Source organism: Ptiloglossa arizonensis, chromosome 9, assembly GCF_051014685.1.
Source record: "Ptiloglossa arizonensis isolate GNS036 chromosome 9, iyPtiAriz1_principal, whole genome shotgun sequence".
Taxonomy (NCBI): domain Eukaryota; kingdom Metazoa; phylum Arthropoda; class Insecta; order Hymenoptera; family Colletidae; genus Ptiloglossa; species Ptiloglossa arizonensis.
In genome coordinates, this window is record NC_135056.1 from 22,668,220 (window position 1) to 22,685,409 (window position 17,190).

The 17,190-nt window shown below is 53.9% G+C and overlaps 1 protein-coding gene across 4 annotated transcripts in view; it reads right to left on the reverse strand.

The window, feature by feature from the left end:
• Positions 1–17,190, reverse strand: part of LOC143151689 (cell adhesion molecule Dscam2) — a 65,032-nt gene that overhangs the window by 7,652 nt on the left and 40,190 nt on the right. For 3 of the 4 annotated variants that reach the window (XM_076321042.1, XM_076321043.1, XM_076321040.1), the window contains 11 exons: positions 16,020–16,269; positions 11,782–11,926; positions 10,677–10,939; positions 9,907–10,068; positions 5,815–6,156; positions 2,443–2,748; positions 1,929–2,228; positions 1,454–1,585; positions 1,028–1,167; positions 718–881; positions 141–367 (listed from right to left, as the gene is read on the reverse strand). In XM_076321042.1, coding sequence (XP_076177157.1) covers positions 141–367; positions 718–881; positions 1,028–1,167; positions 1,454–1,585; positions 1,929–2,228; positions 2,443–2,748; positions 5,815–6,156; positions 9,907–10,068; positions 10,677–10,939; positions 11,782–11,926; positions 16,020–16,269 — 2,431 coding nt within the window. The remainder of the gene's footprint in view (positions 1–140; positions 368–717; positions 882–1,027; positions 1,168–1,453; positions 1,586–1,928; positions 2,229–2,442; positions 2,749–5,814; positions 6,157–9,906; positions 10,069–10,676; positions 10,940–11,781; positions 11,927–16,019; positions 16,270–17,190) is intronic. The other variant, XM_076321041.1, reaches the window with a different exon arrangement.

Here is a 17,190-nt window from a genome sequence, read left to right on the forward strand (position 1 = left end):
GAATATTCGATACTCGGAGGGACACGACATTTCGTTCTCGTTCGTTCGAACGGCCGCGTCGAGTATTCGCCAACCATCGATCGAATCTATTTCGAGATAGTATTTATTTCGAGACCATCCGGGAGACTGTCTTTCCTTACCGTCCTCGAGAGTCGTCGCAACCACTTCCGGTGTCATAGGACCCTGCCCGAGCGCATTGTAAGCTTGTACCACGACGCTGTAACGCGTAAACTTTTTCAAGTTCATCAGCTGATATTGTCTACCGGGCATCGAGGTTCTTGCCAGGCCTAAGGCCACGCTAGCCGTAGAAATACGTCTCTCCACGGTTCTGTAGGTGTACTGGTCCGCTGCCAACCTGAACATCACGCTGAAATTTAGTCACAACGATATTTTGAAGAGCGAGCGAGTCGGTCGATCGAATCGCGAAAGCTGGCTACGAAGACGGATTCGTTGTTCGAGCTTCGTTCGCGAACGCGCGCGCGTGTACGCTCTCGGGAGAAAAATATCGATAGTTTCGTAAAAATCGGAGTTTGCGCGTTCCTTGTACGTTCGAGGAAGGGAAATTTTCGGCTCTCGTTCGAATCGTAAACTCTATCTCGTTCGAAAAATATTTCAAAGCGCGGATGCTTTCTCGGCGAAATGAGGGAGAAAATCGCGGCTACCGGAAAACATCGAATATCTACGAGCAACGTATCGGTCGTTATTTCGGATCGTTACCGATGTTCCTTGTAGCCGACGTGATAACCGAGTATCTCCCCGTTCCACAAATCGTGATCGGGCGGATCCCAGGTGACGTTGAACTTGGTCGAGCTGACGGGGTCCACCTTGAGATTTCGCGGCGGTCCGCCGGGCTTCTCCCCTTCCGTGGTCGTTTCCAAAATCTGAAACGAGCGACACGGTACACCTACGCGACCTCCGTACTCGTGGTCCGTTCGTTTGATTTTTAATCGAGGAAGAAAATCGCAGCTCGGCGCAACGTTTTCGCTGCCAACGAACGGAAGCACCGAAATCGAGTCGCGATACTTACGTCGCTCGCTTGACTTCGACCCAATTCGTTCTCGGCGTATATCCGAAACTGATAAGTGACCGCTGGACGCAAGCCTGTCACGTGCGCGTGGGCTTGAGTACCTGGCACCGTCGCGTGGAACGTGTGATCGTGCCACACTTCTGTAAAACGAATCGCTTCCATTACGAGAGGAGACAAATTCGAAGCACGCTGGAAGCTCCGTCGTTCGAGCGTTTTATCGTACCGTTCTAACGGAAAACGTCCTTGTCCATAAATTTACACCGAGAGGAAATTTCGACCTTAATATCCTCGACGATCGTTCTCGAGCGCAATTTAACTTTTCGCGCTACGAATCAATTGGCGTAAAAAGAAAGTAGACACGCGAGACTCGTAGTTTCGTTTGCCGTGAATTTGATTTTGCGAAAAATTACCGAACGAGATACTTGCCGGTGTCGGTTTTGTATTCGACGATGTACTGCGTTATCGGGCTGTTTCCGTCTTGGCTGGTCGTCCAGCTAACGTTGATGTAGCGGCTACCCTTCTCGATTACGTGAAGATTCCGTGGGAAATCCGGCGGTTCTGCGCACCGTTTCCGACGGAAAAAAATCATTTTCGTTAGCCGTTACGGTACACGGTTCGCTCGCTCGGCTTCTATCGTTAACGATCAATCGCGTCTTTAATCGCTCGTGCACGGAAGCGCGTTAAATTACGTAAGCACACGTACGAACGTACGTACCTCGTACACGTATTTGCGATAATTACACGCGAGCAACGAGCAGCGAGCAGCGAGCAGCGAGAACTCGAAAACGTTCTCGATTTCCGTAAATTTTCTCGCGGCTTATCGGGGCTCGCGTTTCCAATTTGCGCGTCTATTGTTCGTCTCTATTTATCTTTTTCTTCCGGCAGGACGTACGGGTTTTACCTTGTATGTAGAGGTGAATCGTCATTTCGTCGCGTCCGTACGCGTTCGACGCGATGCAAAAATACTTTCCGCTGTCCTCTCGACTGGTGCTGATGAATCCGAGAGTGCTGATGGTACCGTCGGTGATGTTCTCCTCTTTCATCGTGTAACGGTAGTCGGAGAGTTTCTGCTCCAGCTGCGCGCCAGTCTTTTTCCAAAGTATTTTTAAGGGATGATCGCCTTTCGCCTCGCAGCGCAGCGAAGCGTTCGAGCCTAACCTCGCGGTTTGATTACGATGCTTCTCCACGAACTGGGCGGGTACTGTACAGAATAATCCGGAATAACGATAATCGGTCTTTAGCCGGGGAGAATTTCATACGGGAGAAGCGGGAGGTCCTCCCGCAAAGTGAAATCGCGACGGAATCGTGGTATCGGGCGATCGAAACGTTGCTCGCAACGCGTACGTAAAGCTCGGTAAAGCTTGCTTTTCGAACGATCGGAAAGAACACGACGCGTGTCGAGGAAGATTACTCACCGTTCACGGTCAGGTACACGACTTTGCTGAGACCGGCGCCGATCCCGTTCACCGCCTCGCACAAATAGAACCCTTCGTGATCCTCCTGTACCCGGCCGAACACCAGCGAACCGTTCGAGTGTATCCTCAGGTCCTGGGTGTGCTCGTGGGCGATGATGTCGCGATAATTGCCGGGTTTCTTGCCGCTCGCGCGGCGCCACGTGACCGCCGGAGGCGGAAACCCGTCCGCGTGGCAGTGAAGCATCAGCCGCGACATTCCCTCCGACGCGCGAACATCTTGGGGCTCCATCACCCAACGGGGTGGCACTGTTTCGTAACACCGGTCGTTAGTTACTCCTGCGTCGGTGTGTTTCGCGCGTCGACGACGCGGTGGCATCTGGAAATTTCCTCCTCTCGTTTCCCTCCCATTTTACTTGCAGATTTCGACCGGTTTTAATCGGATTCCGGGGACCATCGTCTTCCTTCTCGTTTTTCTCTCGCCGGCGCAATTATCGCGGTCGCGGTCGTTAGTTTGTAAAATTTCTTACGAGCTCGAACGCGAACGCGAACGCGAACGATCCCTCGTTAATCGTACCGGGAAAACACTTTCGAGAACGGTATCTATTATTCGGAGAGGGGCAACGTTTCCATATGCCATCGCGTCCGTATCCAAGCTTATTGCGCCAAGGCAAGAGCAAAGTTCTCGAATTGGCCTACTGCAACTTCCTACTTTAGCGCAAAGTGAAACAAAAGACGTGACTTAAGAGTGCGCGCGCGAGCAAATAAGAGAGAGCGAGCAAGAGAGAGAGAGAAAGAGAGAAAGAGAGAGACGGACGGACGGACGGACAAATAGAGGGTTGGGGGCGGAGTAAAGGAAGAGCTTGAAAAGAAGAAAGTTCCTTTTTGTAAAGACTCTCGAGTAACGGGGAAACTTTGGCGGATTGTATCGATCGTTAAATACGTCGAATAATTATTGTCTTCTCTCTGTCTCTCGGTCGCGCGAAGAAGGCAAGAGAGGAACGGACGAGGAAACGCCCGAGGATGGACAAGATCGAAAGAGAGAAAACGATCGGAAAAAGCGAGTAAGGTGGAAAGAGAACGGTGCGACATACGATTCGTTTTCCTCGATCCGTGGTAGAAACGGGTCTGGGAGAAGGATAAACACGATACGGAGACCACAGTGAAGTAGAACGATGCAAAAATCGGTGCTGTGCGTACATTTCGATTAAAAAACAATGCGGTGATTGTGCATTTGCGTACATACACACGGGGAACAAGGCCTTCTGTGCGTCTTATAGAAGTATACGTGGCGGGGATAATTATCGTCGTTGCACGAATTACCGGAGGGAGAGCGCGAGTGGCGAATAATCGTCGGGACGCTGGTCTCGACGTCCGGGCCGGCTCTGTTGCCTATTTTATCGCGACACATCGAAACGCGCGTGTACGTAGCTACACGGACGACTCGGTTCCAAAGTCGTTCGAACGAATTATTCGCCGCGTCGCCTGGAAATGTCGGGATCTGGTCATCGTGGTAGTCGGCGTCGTTGTCGTCGTCGTCGTCGTCGTCGACTAAATGGTAATGTTTCCAGAGGAACAACGAGAGGAGTGCCGCGCGGAAAGCTATTGGTTTCAAACGTTCTACGATCGACCGTACGGAATAAGTAAGAAAAAGGAGGGGAAAATTCGAACGAACGGAAGGTGTCGGTGCATATATGCGTGTGCTGATTAAGTGAACGAGCCGAGAGTCGGCACTCGAAATTGAACTTCGAGACTGCCGCCGCCGCTACCGTAGTTGCCGCCATCGCTGCCGCCGCCGCCGCCGCCGCCGCCACCGCCGCCGCCGCCGCCGCCACCGTTGCTGCCGATACTCGTTCAAAATTCAAGTTGAAGTGGTGCTACGCCGAAGCCGAATTTCGCAAAAGTGGCTGGTGCCCTTTCATGCAGAATCTCTCTCCTTCGGAGAATACCGCGATCGTGGCCCTCCGCGTCGTCGTAACAACTCCCCTACGGATCGAACTTGTATCGTTTCGTTCCTCGTTCCGTTCGGTCGATACTTTTGCGCGAATCGACGGATCGGGAACCAGGATCGCGGCACCTCGTCGAATTCGAAGACGAGGAGCGGTGCGATTTCATAGACGGTGCGTCTGTGAAGTATACAACTATATAGACAAAGTGTACGGTGGCCATGGTGAAACGCTAACGTATTGTGCGGTGCTCGAGTGCGTTGGTGCGTCGCGTTGCAGGCTGGGCGGCTGCTGCTGCTGCTGCTGCTGCTGCTGCTGCTGCTGCTGCTACTGCTGCTGCTGCGTTTCGCGCGGATCGTCCGGAATATCGATTCTAGAGCTGCGTGTTTTTTTTTTCTATTCGATTTACCGCGTACCAGAATTCGCGGGAGATAATTCCGATCGAACGATCGTTCGAACGAGAACGGAAAAACCTGACCCAACCCCGCGAAACTATAATCGCGTTGTACTCGATTCGTTCGTCGCGCGACAACCACGAAAAAACGATATCAAGCTCCGGATTATCGCGATCGACCAAGGTCGGATCGATCGACCCTTCCGCGTACGCGTCGACGAATCCGTATTCGTTACGGTCAACCGAGAAGAACGAAAGAGTTCGCAGCCCTAGGTGCTCGGAGAAAATCTCATGCTAGATACTTTGAACACGCGCGGTGTTGGCTACGGCTGCTGCTGCTGCTGCTGCTGCTGCTGCTGCTGCTGCTGCGGCTGCACGGCTGCGTTTACGCGTGATTACACAGTGATAACGATAACGATATAGAATATAAATTTATACAGGGTTATCTATCGGAGACGGATCGAGCGACCGTCCCGTTCGTCGTCGAGGACGAAGGTAGACCGATTCCATGGAACGAGAGAATCACCGCGATCGCTCTCTTCCGAATCGTTTTTCTTCGACCGAGATACGCGTATCTTTCCATCGATATTAATAACGCGCGCGGAAGAAATTACAAAGATGGAATTTGCGGTACGTAGCGTATGTAGGTACGCGCGGTATCGAAACCACCTCGGTGACCCCGTAAATATTGATTTTAGCGAGAATCGGTTCGAACGAATATTCCACGGTTGAAAGTGGGGCGCGCGATGCGCGTTATTCGTATATTTTCTGCGCTGGCCGTAATTTGTGACTCGAGGATGGTTACGAAAGGTCCGAAAATACACCGATCGGACGGAACGAACTCGAAACGATCGCTCGATTCTCGTATCCGGATAAATCGCCTCGTACGTGGACAAGATAGACAAAGGTGCGCTGCGAGGTGCAAGAAAAACGTGTAAACGAAAGGTGGTGAAAACGGCATTTACACAGCGAACGAGTCTGGTTTGACGAGCTTTCGTTCAACCGGCGGCTCGGATTTCATTCGGTCTACTTTACCACGAACGATCAACTCGGCCGTCCAGAGGACCTCGGCCACGGAATTGCGCGCCAAGCAAGTATAGTTGCCGGTGTGAGCGGCGCTGACGCGCTCGATAACTATGGTACTGGAATGGGCGTCAATGTTGGTTACGCGCAGCCCGGCGGGTGCCTGCGCGTGTCTGAGTCCGGTTATGCCGGAGTTGCCGAAACCAAGTGGACCGGGCCCGGCGATCGGCTCGCCGTCCTTGGACCAGGCGATCGTGAACGGAGGATCGCCCTTCTCGACCATGCAAGTTACCTGAGCACGCACACCCTCCGAGAGGTCCTTGTTAAAGCTAAAGGGAGCTATCGTAGGTGGAACTGCACAAAAAAAAAGATCAAGCTGTGAGCCCACGATATCGGTGGATCGATGTCTACGCGTTACGCGCTTACGCGTAACCACGAATCTGGCGAGACTCGGTCGGCCGATGTCCACCGTTCCTCGATGCCTCTTCAGAAACATTCGCCGTCGTCGTTCGCTAAAAGCGATCGACCTGCTTTTCGCCGTCTCGAAAGCCTCGGTTTCGAGCCTGTTCGCGGTGCAAATTCGCTCCTCGAGACCCACCAAAATCGAAAAAAGAACGCGAGAGTTGACATTTTCCAAGTATCGTATCGATCTTCGTTCGTACTAACGCTCGGCTCGATCTCAACGAGTTGTCACCTTTTGCCGAGGTACGATCGTCTCGATGAAAATAAATAACAATCGTGATACGATCCGTGTGACCAAACCTTTGTCTTCGTCCTGTTGCAAAAATCAACGATTTTGACCTCGTTTTCAAAGTACCATCCCCGCATCGGTTGCAACGCAACGCGCACAGCTTCCGTTGCGCGTACACACTGTTGCCACGCAAGCACGCACGCACGCACGCACGCACGCACGCACGCACGCACGCACGCACACCCACTCACACACACACACACACACGCGCACACGGTACACCTTGACGAATCGAAGTATTCACCCGTGGGACACGACGCGCGTATAACGTTACGATTGAACCGGATTTCCGTTAACGAACAAACAGAAACGAAAATGTCGCTACGTATCCTATCCGGGAATAAACGAAAGCGTGCCTGCGCGCAATTTCGCGTATTTTCGCTTTAAGCGCGTAGGTGGAACGCGACGATCCGAACCAGCGTCCTCTTCTTGGAGGGATCGAATCGCTTCGGACGCGTCCGGGTTATCGAAGATTACGGGGGTCCTCGGTCGGACGCGGTCCTCGCATTACGTTTCCCGTAATGGACCGCGGGCCAACGTAACGCGATAACATCGACGCTGGTGCTTATCGACTCGGCCGTGCGCGTCGTTACGCGGGCATCGTTCGACGAATAGGATCGTATTAACATCGACCGAGTCGCAACCAGTTTCGACGCGGTTATCTCGCCGACGAATAACGATCCACCGACGCAACAAAGAACTCGCTTTCGACGATGAACGTTGTCGAAAGATTCGATATCCCTTTTGCAACAGCTCCGAGCGTCGCGCATTTAATCCCGAATATCTCTCCGTTTCGTTTCCGTCGAGCTGGACGTTGTCGTCGATTTCCTCGAATTTCTCGTCGATAATATTTATCGCTGCTTCGGGGAATCGATCGCTTCGTCGATTCTTTTCCACTTCCGAACAATTTTTCGAGCGGAACCGTCGCTACCGCCGTGACGTTCGCCGACACGAACGATAATAACGACTCGCCCGGTTGGTTCCAACGACGGATACGCGCTCCGACGGGACATTTAGTGCCCCGTAGCTATTGGAAAAGAACGCGCCGGTTGTTCGAGAATAATCGAGAAACCGTACGAGGGATAAGGCGCGTACGCGAATAACCTTCAAAGAGGTAAGCATTCGCGTTTCGAAAGAGAAAGGGAGCTCGTTTCGATAGCCCAAGGATTCGAAAGACGATTTCAATGTTTCCGTAGAAAAGAATCGGACGATGATCGCGACGACTCGTGCTGCGCGTCCGCGCGGAGACGCGCGTAACCGAGGATGCTGTTTCGGTTCGCCGCTCGTCACGGCGCAACGCGTTAAAATCACCCTTAGGCCGTTCGTTTCGTACGTACGTAGATAGTGGGTAGGTTCCCCGCGCAGGCAACAGTTTCGTTCGTTCCGCTCGCGCTGATTTGTTCGTCTAGAGAAGAGGGAATGATTTTTAATGCCGAGCGTCCCGTCGCCCCGTCGCCCCGCTACCCCGTCTCACCGTCGCACGACAGAAACGAAAATCAGGAAAAGCGACGCGCGACTCTGGCCGTCCCGGCGAGACGGAGAAAAAAAGATTCGAGCGTGGGTAGAGGGGCGCAGGGGCGTAGGGACGCGCGCGTGTACACGTGTGTGCAAACGAGCGTGAAAAGAGCGACGCGAGAGCAGGAGAAAGAGGAGCTCCGCGATTCGCAGAGTCCTCGCCCGAGGACGGAGAGCACCGACGATTGATCTTCCGCGCTTTACACGGGGAGTTTCCACCGGTCGAGAGGTCCTGTCGAGTGCCGCGCGATGATTAATATCGACGATCCCCGGACACTTTTTTCCTTCGTTTCTCCTGTCCGTTTCGCAGCCGTTCGTTCCCCCGTAAACGGGGAATCGCGTCGCGCGCGATACGAATTTACTCGCGATCGACTCGCGAGCAATAGGTACGAGCGGAAGGGAAGCGACGGGACGGATGGAGGGCGTCCGTTGAAATTCCATCGGGTGTTGCGCGCGGGAAAAGACCGGGTTCGCGGGCCCATCGAGAGAAATAATGGCCGATCGATGCGAACGGGTACGGCCCGCAGAGTCGTCCAAGGGATCGTGAGGCAGCGGGTTGAATCGAGAGAGGACCGGGATGGACCGGCGATAACGAGCTCGCCGGTATCGTCGCGGCCAAGGTACAGGATACGCGTCGTCGAATCGAGAAAAATCGTCGGGACGTAGAAACCGTTCCTGCGGAAATCGTGCTCGTCCCTGCGTACCGTGGACCAATAGCGATGCCGTGCGAGACGTTTTGGCGGCGTCGTTGCTCGCAACGCACGTATAGTTGCCGTTATGCGCCGTGGACGCGGGTTGTATCCTCAATGCGAGATCGAACTCGCCGATCTGATGGGTGCTCGCCTCTCCGTGCCTCAACGGCCTGCCGTCCTTCAGCCAGGTGATCTTCAGCGGTGAATCGCCCTCGCTGACCACGCAGGTCACGTGTACCCGCGTGCCTTCTTGAACATTGTCAGGAAAGCTAAACGGATCGATTTTAGGCGGTACTGAAAATTACAGGAATCACGAGACATTTTATTTGAACACGGTCCGCCGGACAACCTGCTGCTCGTCCTCTCTCTCTCGGTTTCACCGTCGAGGAGTCTCGGCTCGTGGGCCGGGGGCTTTGCCGAGGAAACTTTCTCCCTCGAATCGATCGATACGATCGTCGCGGAAACGAAAATCGTTGCGCGCGCGCGCTCGACCACCGAACTTTTCTTACCCCGTTTCTTTTCCTTTCTTTTTTTTGTTCGCGAGTCGAGCGATTTCGAGCGACGTTTCCGATCTCCTCCGTTTCCAAATCCCTTTAAACCGATTACCATTACGCGTATTTCTTTTTCCTTTCCGGCGTTTTCCTCGCTCGCCGGGACGCGAGCGTTGTCCTCTCGACTCTCGAGCGGAATCGCAATACGGAAGCGTAGAGCGTACGACGCGTAGGTATACGGGCAATTTCACAGTCCTCTGGATCGTACGTACCTACTCGTGGCGTTCGTTAAGCTCGACCACGCGTTTCGTGCGGCCTGTACGTGACCTGTGAAAACCGCTCGGCGCGATCCCTGCGTAAAAATCGTCGATCCGAAACCGTTATCGATCCAACAAAAATTTCACGGTTGCGTATCGAGTCGACGCGTTACAACTGGATACCAAAAGAATCGGTTACGCGACAAATATGTTTCGTTTCGTTTCGTTTCGTTTCGTTTCGTTTCGTTTCGCTCGGTTGGAACAACAGGCCGTACCGGTTGAGAAAATCGACAACGACGTTCCATCGAAACGCGAACAATACGGAGGCGCTGCTGTTCCAATCGAAGCGGAGGGCGTACGGTAAAACGTAAGAAAAGACAGAGAACGGTAAACTTTACCTTTCACTTCGATGTGAACCGTCTGAGAATCGGAACGACCTTGCTTGTTCTTCGCCGTGCAGGTGTACGCACCGTGATCGGTGCTGCTGTCGACGCGATGAAGCACCAGGGTTCCGTTCGGGGATACTTCCTGACGTCGACTCGTCGGCAACACTTTGCCGTCTGCGATTCCAAGAAGAAGAAACGTTTCTCAGTTCGTTGGACCGATCTCTGGACGCACCGAGTCCGAACAATGGAAGTACTAGTGGAGTAGAAAAGAGTGTTTCTTCTCCGAGTACGGGAACGACGTCCAACGTTTGCCCGGTTCGATCGAGAGAAGGATAAATTCGATTCTCCGTTCGAGCCCGGGCTCGAGTAAATCGACGCGCGACGGTGTCTCGCGCCTCGAGAACGTTACACGGCCGGTGCCGTTCGAAACTTTCGAAAAGTTCGAGAGAGAAAACGCTCGAGAAAACGTGGAGTTTTCTCTCCTTCGAGGAAAGGAAAATACGAAATCCGAGGGTATCGGTGCCGAAAGCTTCGAGCACCGTAGGGATCGGCATCGATGGGTTCGCTCGGTCGATACTTTCGGTTTCTTGTGTGAAATTTCATCGGTATCCTCGCGCGGCGTGGTTTCGTTCGACTCGGTTTCCGTTAAATCGAGCGGCGGGCGATTCGAGAGGTCGCGGTGGTGTACTTTGCAACGGGGTCGTCGGGAAAACGAGAACGGTCGAGAAAGGATCGACGCGGACTCGAACGCGTCGGCTTTAACGCTTTCCACGATCACTGACCTTTCTCCCACGTGATGCTCGTGATCGGGAAACCGGCCACCGGACATTTGATGACGGTGGTTTCGCCGGCCACCGCGGCATAGTTCCCCATCGGTCGTACATGGGGCAGACCGTAAATGTTGAGACGAGCCGAATGGTGGACCCTCGCCACCCGATTCGTCGCCGAGCAGCGGTATTCCCCGCCATCCTCCACGTGCACCACGCTTATATTCACGTGCGATATTACGTCACCGTGCACCGTCACGTACTGACCTATCATGAACCTGCGAGCGAACGAACGGGGCTGAGAAAACGACGCGTACGCTCCGCGTTAGTTTCGATCGGCTCGGCATCGAAAAGGGGTGGCGTCGTTGTTCGAGCGTGCTCGGAAACAGCCGGAGAGTAGCAGCATCCACCGGCCGGATGCGTTCGCGAGCGAACCTTCGGTCTTCGAGGACGTCGAGAGATACTCCACCGAGGGAGGAGCGACGACGGAAAACGGGCGCGAGTACTCGCGAGGCACGGGAAATCGAACAGACGCGAATAATCGAGGTTCCGGTAGTTGGAATTATTGCCGACGTTCGTTGCGTCTCGAGACAGCCTCGCAGCTACGTATCGTCGTTGCGCGCCTAACTCTACCTTCTTTCGCGTCTTTCTCGTTCGCCGCTTTCTTCCAAGTTATCCGGTTTATCGGGCGATCGAAAAGACGAATAAAAAGGAAAAGAACGCGCGACCGCGATGGTCGATCATCGAGCGACGCGTGTACAGCCTCGTCGAATCTATCGTTCTAAATCGAGCGGCTCGAAAAAGTTTAGACCGAGACCGGTTGATTGGTAATTTTCCCCTCAATTGGTTCAGAGAATCGAAGCCCGCGGGGAGGTGTATCCGTTCCCACGGGGGCCGCGTTATAACGGGGAGCCGGTCTGATTTTCCGTCGATGGTAATACCTCCGGTTTAATAACCGAAAATAATTGTGTACACACCATCCATCGATTTTTGAGCTCGGAAACGTTCCTCGCGGAACGCAACGAACGCAGGCACGCACGCACGTACGCGCGCACCCTCTCGATTCTTAACGTTTCCCACCCGTTCCCGGCAAGCGGAAAGAGACATCGTCTTCTCTTACCTGTCGTTTTGCGGAAGAGGAAATCCATCGAGGGTCCAGGAGAAATGCGGCGTCGGGTTTCCCGTGGCGATGCACTTCAGCGAGACCGAAGGACCGGGTTGGATGGTTTGTTCGATGAATTTGTAGAGAAGCTGGGGCGCGGCGTCTGAAATACGTACCGTTACGGATTAAACTCGAACGTAATCGTCGTCGAAACGTTTCCCTGCGACGAACGATATTCCCCGCGTTTACGTTTACGTTTCAATTTCGGAACGTGACGGCATCGTAACGGAACCGTTTCGAAAACGAAGAGTTGCGTTTCTCCATTGTCCTTTCGTAAACGGACGAAAGCGTAATTCCCGATAGCTCCGCGCGGTTGGTATCTCCAGCGAGACCGATACACCGTGGACCGATAATTAAATGATGTTTCCGGTAACGTTACGCCGGCCCAGCGTGTTTCAATTTCACCCGGAAAATCGATCGCGCTGGAATTCACCCAGAATCCATCGTTACTTCGAAACGATTCAATGCTGCGTGGGTATACGGTAGGTATAAACGGGTAAATTCGCGCGCACGTTATTCGCGAGGATTCGCGATCGGGTATTCCCCTTCCTAGATGCGAGAAATTTCGAATCGAAGCTGCCGCGACACGGAAGCCCGTGTCATCTCGTGCTACTCAGTATTCGAGGAAAGTCTCGAAAGCGCTCTCTCGACTTGTTCTCGAACGTACGTACCTTTTTCGCTTATCCGGTACGCAGCGGTACGCGGTTCTCCTCGAATCGAACGCGTCCTCCCGCTTCGGAAGAAAGGATACCCCTTGGACGCGATCGAACGAGACACCCAACGGCCGAAGATCGATGCTCGGGACGCAACCACTTGGCAAACGCCGAGACATCGATGGCTTCCGGCTCGAAATCGCGCTTTCGCCTCGTTTGGTATGTATACGGGTAACGCGTTCAGAGCTACCGAACGGTCGGTTTTTACGGTGAAACGTCGCGATGCGGAATTTCGTTTTTGTCTCGCCAATGGCCGGCCGCGAGCACGAGCCGCGAGCACGGGCCGCGAGCACGAGCCGCAAATTCGTACGGCACGGCGACCGATGGGATACCAGTGGGGAGAATTTCGAAATCCTGGAGCGGTGCAGCTGCAGGCTCAGGTGGGCGCACCAGGAGCGGTCCGAGGTACCGTGGAAACGATCCTGGGTCGCCGCAAGGCGAGCTATTACGCACGCAACATTTACACGACAAGCCCTGCACGCGGACAGAACTATCGATCTGTGGTTTGACGCCTGAACTCGAGTGCCGCCTAGTGAATTAACCCCAAATTATAGAGCCGACAATAACCGAGGCTGGGAGCTGCGCGGCTGTTTGTACGCGGCGTAAATCAGGATCCCGTATTGCCGAAGGCCACGCCCCGTTTTACGAATCTCGTATTATTGTACGCGCGCCGGCTGCTCGTTGTCGTTGTTCCTCCCGCACCACGGTTACCGAAAACTTTACCGGCTGCCCGATATATCGTCCACGCTACTCGCATCCCTCTGCTCGCGAACCGAACCGGTTTACACTTTTTACGCGAGATAATTTACCTACCGAACCGATGCGGATATAACCGAACGGAGATTTTTCATTCCGCGAAATTATCGCGCAACTCGGACGGAAAGCGTTCCCGAATAATTTTAGCCCCGGCCGAAACTCGACAAATTTTTTTCGAATTCTTTGCTCTCGTCGTACGCGGGTTTCGTAAACGTTTCGTAAACGATTCCGCTCTCCCGGACGTATAAATGGGGAAAAAAGGTAAACGGGAAAAATACCGGATAGAAACGGTTTACGTTACGCGCGTACATCCGTCCTCCCTCGGCCCGGCATCGTTACAAAAGTTTGCCGCTTTGATTCCTTCCCTTTGTTACGCCGGGGGATTAGTCCGTTTCCAATTATTTCGAGTTTCGCAAAGCGATAGGCATTCGGAGCGATTTCGACGTTTTCGAATCCCGTTCGGCGCACGCATGAATTATTTAAAAGGTTGGTTTCGAACGGAGCACCGACGTTTCTCGCGACTGATCGGCCTTGAAAAATATACGAAACAACGAGCGCAACGCGCGCGTCTTCGACGTTTAAATATTTCCACGCAACGCGACCGTTCGACCGAGAAACGAACTCGAACGGAGGGGCAAAGAGGTACGCGCTCGTTCGATTTTTCCTAGCTCGGTTCGAGAGCGAGCAACGCTTTCGACGCTTTCGACTCGAAATCGTCGAAAGTAATTATCGACCCGTCGGGAGCATTTGTACATTGGGAAAGTATCGACGTAGCGCGGGTGTCGACCGATCGCGATAGTTTTCGGCGGAGCGGAGGGGACCGTTTCGATCGTCGTTCGTTCGATTCGTTTCCGTGAGCGTGAAATTTGTAAATTTTGGGGCCACGGTCGGTCGAGAGTAACGAGGGACGAGAGCGAGAGCGAGAACGAGAGCGAGAACGAGAGCGAGAGCGAGAACGAGAACGAGGAAAGGGCGGTCGATGGTAAACGAAGAGCCGTCGTCGGTGGTCGGGGCATCCAACGGGTGAGAAAGGTTTCTCGATGGTTCGGGGCGACGCGTACGCGAGGAGGCTAGGACGTAAACGGGCGTCGGTAGGTACGCGCACTCAAGACGGTCCACCGACAGGGTCGTTTAAGGTAATGGATTATGTCACGTGGAAGCAGCGTTTTCGTTCCACGGTTTTAAAGACGGCAACGGAAGTATTCGCTCGAAGCGCCATTCATCCTAGCCCGTGGTTTTTGCGCGGGAATTTCGAGCGGCACCAACACTTTTACCGAACCACCGTCCATACTCCACGCCCCGACGCCAGCGTCGAGTTTCTTTCATTCCGCGAGCTAGCAGCCGCCTCGCCGGGCTTCCCACTCTCGTGACTAAGACAAATGGTATGTATTTATTTCACGGCACGCCAGCCAGTGGATTTCTCCTTTCTCCATTATGCATCGCCCTCGTTAAGCAGTTTTTTTTCTTCATTTCGTCGCTTCTCCCCGGCTCTTTCTTTTTCCCTCGTTTCTCCTCCACTCGGAACCCTCCCGATCGGGCCTCGCGCTATCCGTCTCCTTCCTCTTCGTCTTCGTCTTCGTCTCCTCTTCTGCCAGCTCCGTCACCGCCACCGGCTCCTCCGCCTCCTGCTCTCTTCCTTCTTCTCCTCGTTCCTCTCCCCGGCGAGCTCTTATTATTTCCCTTGTCTGGAGTTTTTTTCGTCGCGGTTGCGTCTCTCGCCTTTCCCCTCGAGGAGTTCGAATCGCGGCTGCGCGCGAGAACAGACGAGATCTATCCGCGCGAGACGAAGAGATCGACGATAGAATTCGGTTCCGCGTCTCTTCGACGGAGATATTCCGAGGACAGGTGAGACTCGGTGCGATTCGGTGCGATCCGTTGCGATCCGTTGCGATCCAGTGCGGCCCGGCGACGAAGAGAGAAGTTCCAGGTGAAATTCGGAACGAGAGCCAAAGGTGCGGGGAATTTCCCACTCGGCTCGATATTTCACCGTTCCCGACGTCTTTCGTCGCGACGGAGAATGGGAAATCGCCGAAGACGAGATCGAACGTCGAATCGACCGAATCCGAACTTTCCCCTTAATTAAAAATATTCAAACTCGTTCGAAGGACCCCGCGGGATAAAAGCTGCTCGTAACGCGTATATTTTTATCGCGTTTAACGGACTCGATTTCGCAACGACCGATAAAAACTGCAGCCAGTCGCGAAAGTTTCGCGATACAGTCCCCGGCCCTTGGTTAACAGCGTACCCGGTAATAGCTTTAATTTAGCCTTATTATTTTCCGACGAAACTTTTATACAAGTTGGCAAAAGTTGCGCAACCGGGTTACGAGCGCTTAGGTATACTAATCCGTCTTGACTCCCGTCGTCGCCGTTGCCGTCGCTGTCGCCGTTGCCCTCGCCATCGTCGTCGTCGTCGTCGTCGTCGTCGTTGTCGTCGTCGTCGTCGTCGTCGTCGTCGTCGTCGTTGTCGTCGTCGTCGTCGTCGTCGTCGTCGTCGTCGGTGTCCCCGTCGCGTCGTGGCGATTTTAGTACGTCGCCGTGTTACGCGTTACGCTCGAAAAGTTCCTCGGGTAACTAGCGCGTTTTCATTGACCTGAAATTTTTAGCTCCGGGTAAAGCTAATTTCGCAGGGGCGGGGTCCGTTCGCGGCGGCAACTTTCGCGCCACTTTCCTCCCACCGTCCACGCACCGAACGAAACATCAACGAGTATTCAAAATGCGCGCTCACCCCCAAGACGAAGCTCCGCGGTCGCTTGAACCATCTCGTAGTCGTTCTTCGCGAAACACTGGTACATGCCCTTGTCGTCCCTCGCGATCGAGGATATACGCAACGTCGAGCCGTCGTTTCCCGTGATCTTGCTCCTACCGGAAGCCCCCTCTCTCACCGGAAGACCGTCTTTCGTCCAAGAGATGACCGGAACCGGCTGCCCGGTGACGGAGCACTGAAATTCGGCGTCTTTCCCCAAGTCGACGGTGACCTGCAACAAATATCGATTCGTCACGGGTATATCCGGCGCACGTTCGACCGTAAACGTCGCTTTTAATCCCCCGGCACGGTTCTTTCCTCTCTCGAGGCGAGGAAATCCCTTTTACCGAGAAGAAGAACGCGAACGCGCTTTGATATTTTACCCGCGAGGCGAGGCGAGGCCAGTCGAAAGTTGTTTCGAGACCGAGGAACGCACGAAACGCTCGAAACGCTCGAAACGCTCGAAACTCGTCGAATCGATGGATCCGAGGGCGCATCGGAGGGCGCGTTGTAAAAAGTTAGGAGCCGAGTCCCGGTGTTGACCGAGCATCGGTTAATTTCCCGGTACCGCCGAAACCCCTACAATTCCAACGAAACGATCCTCGGCTTTCCAGCCACTCGGCACCCCACAGTAACGAACCTGGCTAATATTACCCACCAGCTTTTCCCTCTTTTCGAACAATTTTCCTTCTGTTCTCGCTCGAGACGTAAACGCGTTAACGAGCCAGCGAACGTAGCTCCTTCGACCCGGTGCGTCTCGTTCTCGATGCTGGGTTCGAGGGATCGACGCGTCCAGCGATGCCTCCGTCGAGAAACTCGAAACTCCGCGTCGAATTCCGTTTCGCAGCTACGGAAATGGATCGACGGGATCGTTACTCGTTGCGCGGAACGCGATAAGTAGACCTGTCGCGAGAGACGAACGGCATTTCCATCGAATAACGACGCAGCGTTTCGATTTCCCTCGCGTCGCCGACGGATCGCAAAAATCTTCGCTTTTAACGAGTAGAATCGCTCGGAGGAAACGCGTACGCGAGAACACGGGCGGCGAATCGAACGGTTCGCCGAGTGTTTCTTGGTCCAGCGTCGAAAGCTCGATTGCTTTCGAGTCGGTCGGTCGTCTCCCTTCGATCGGCTCGGTGACGAGAATCGTGAA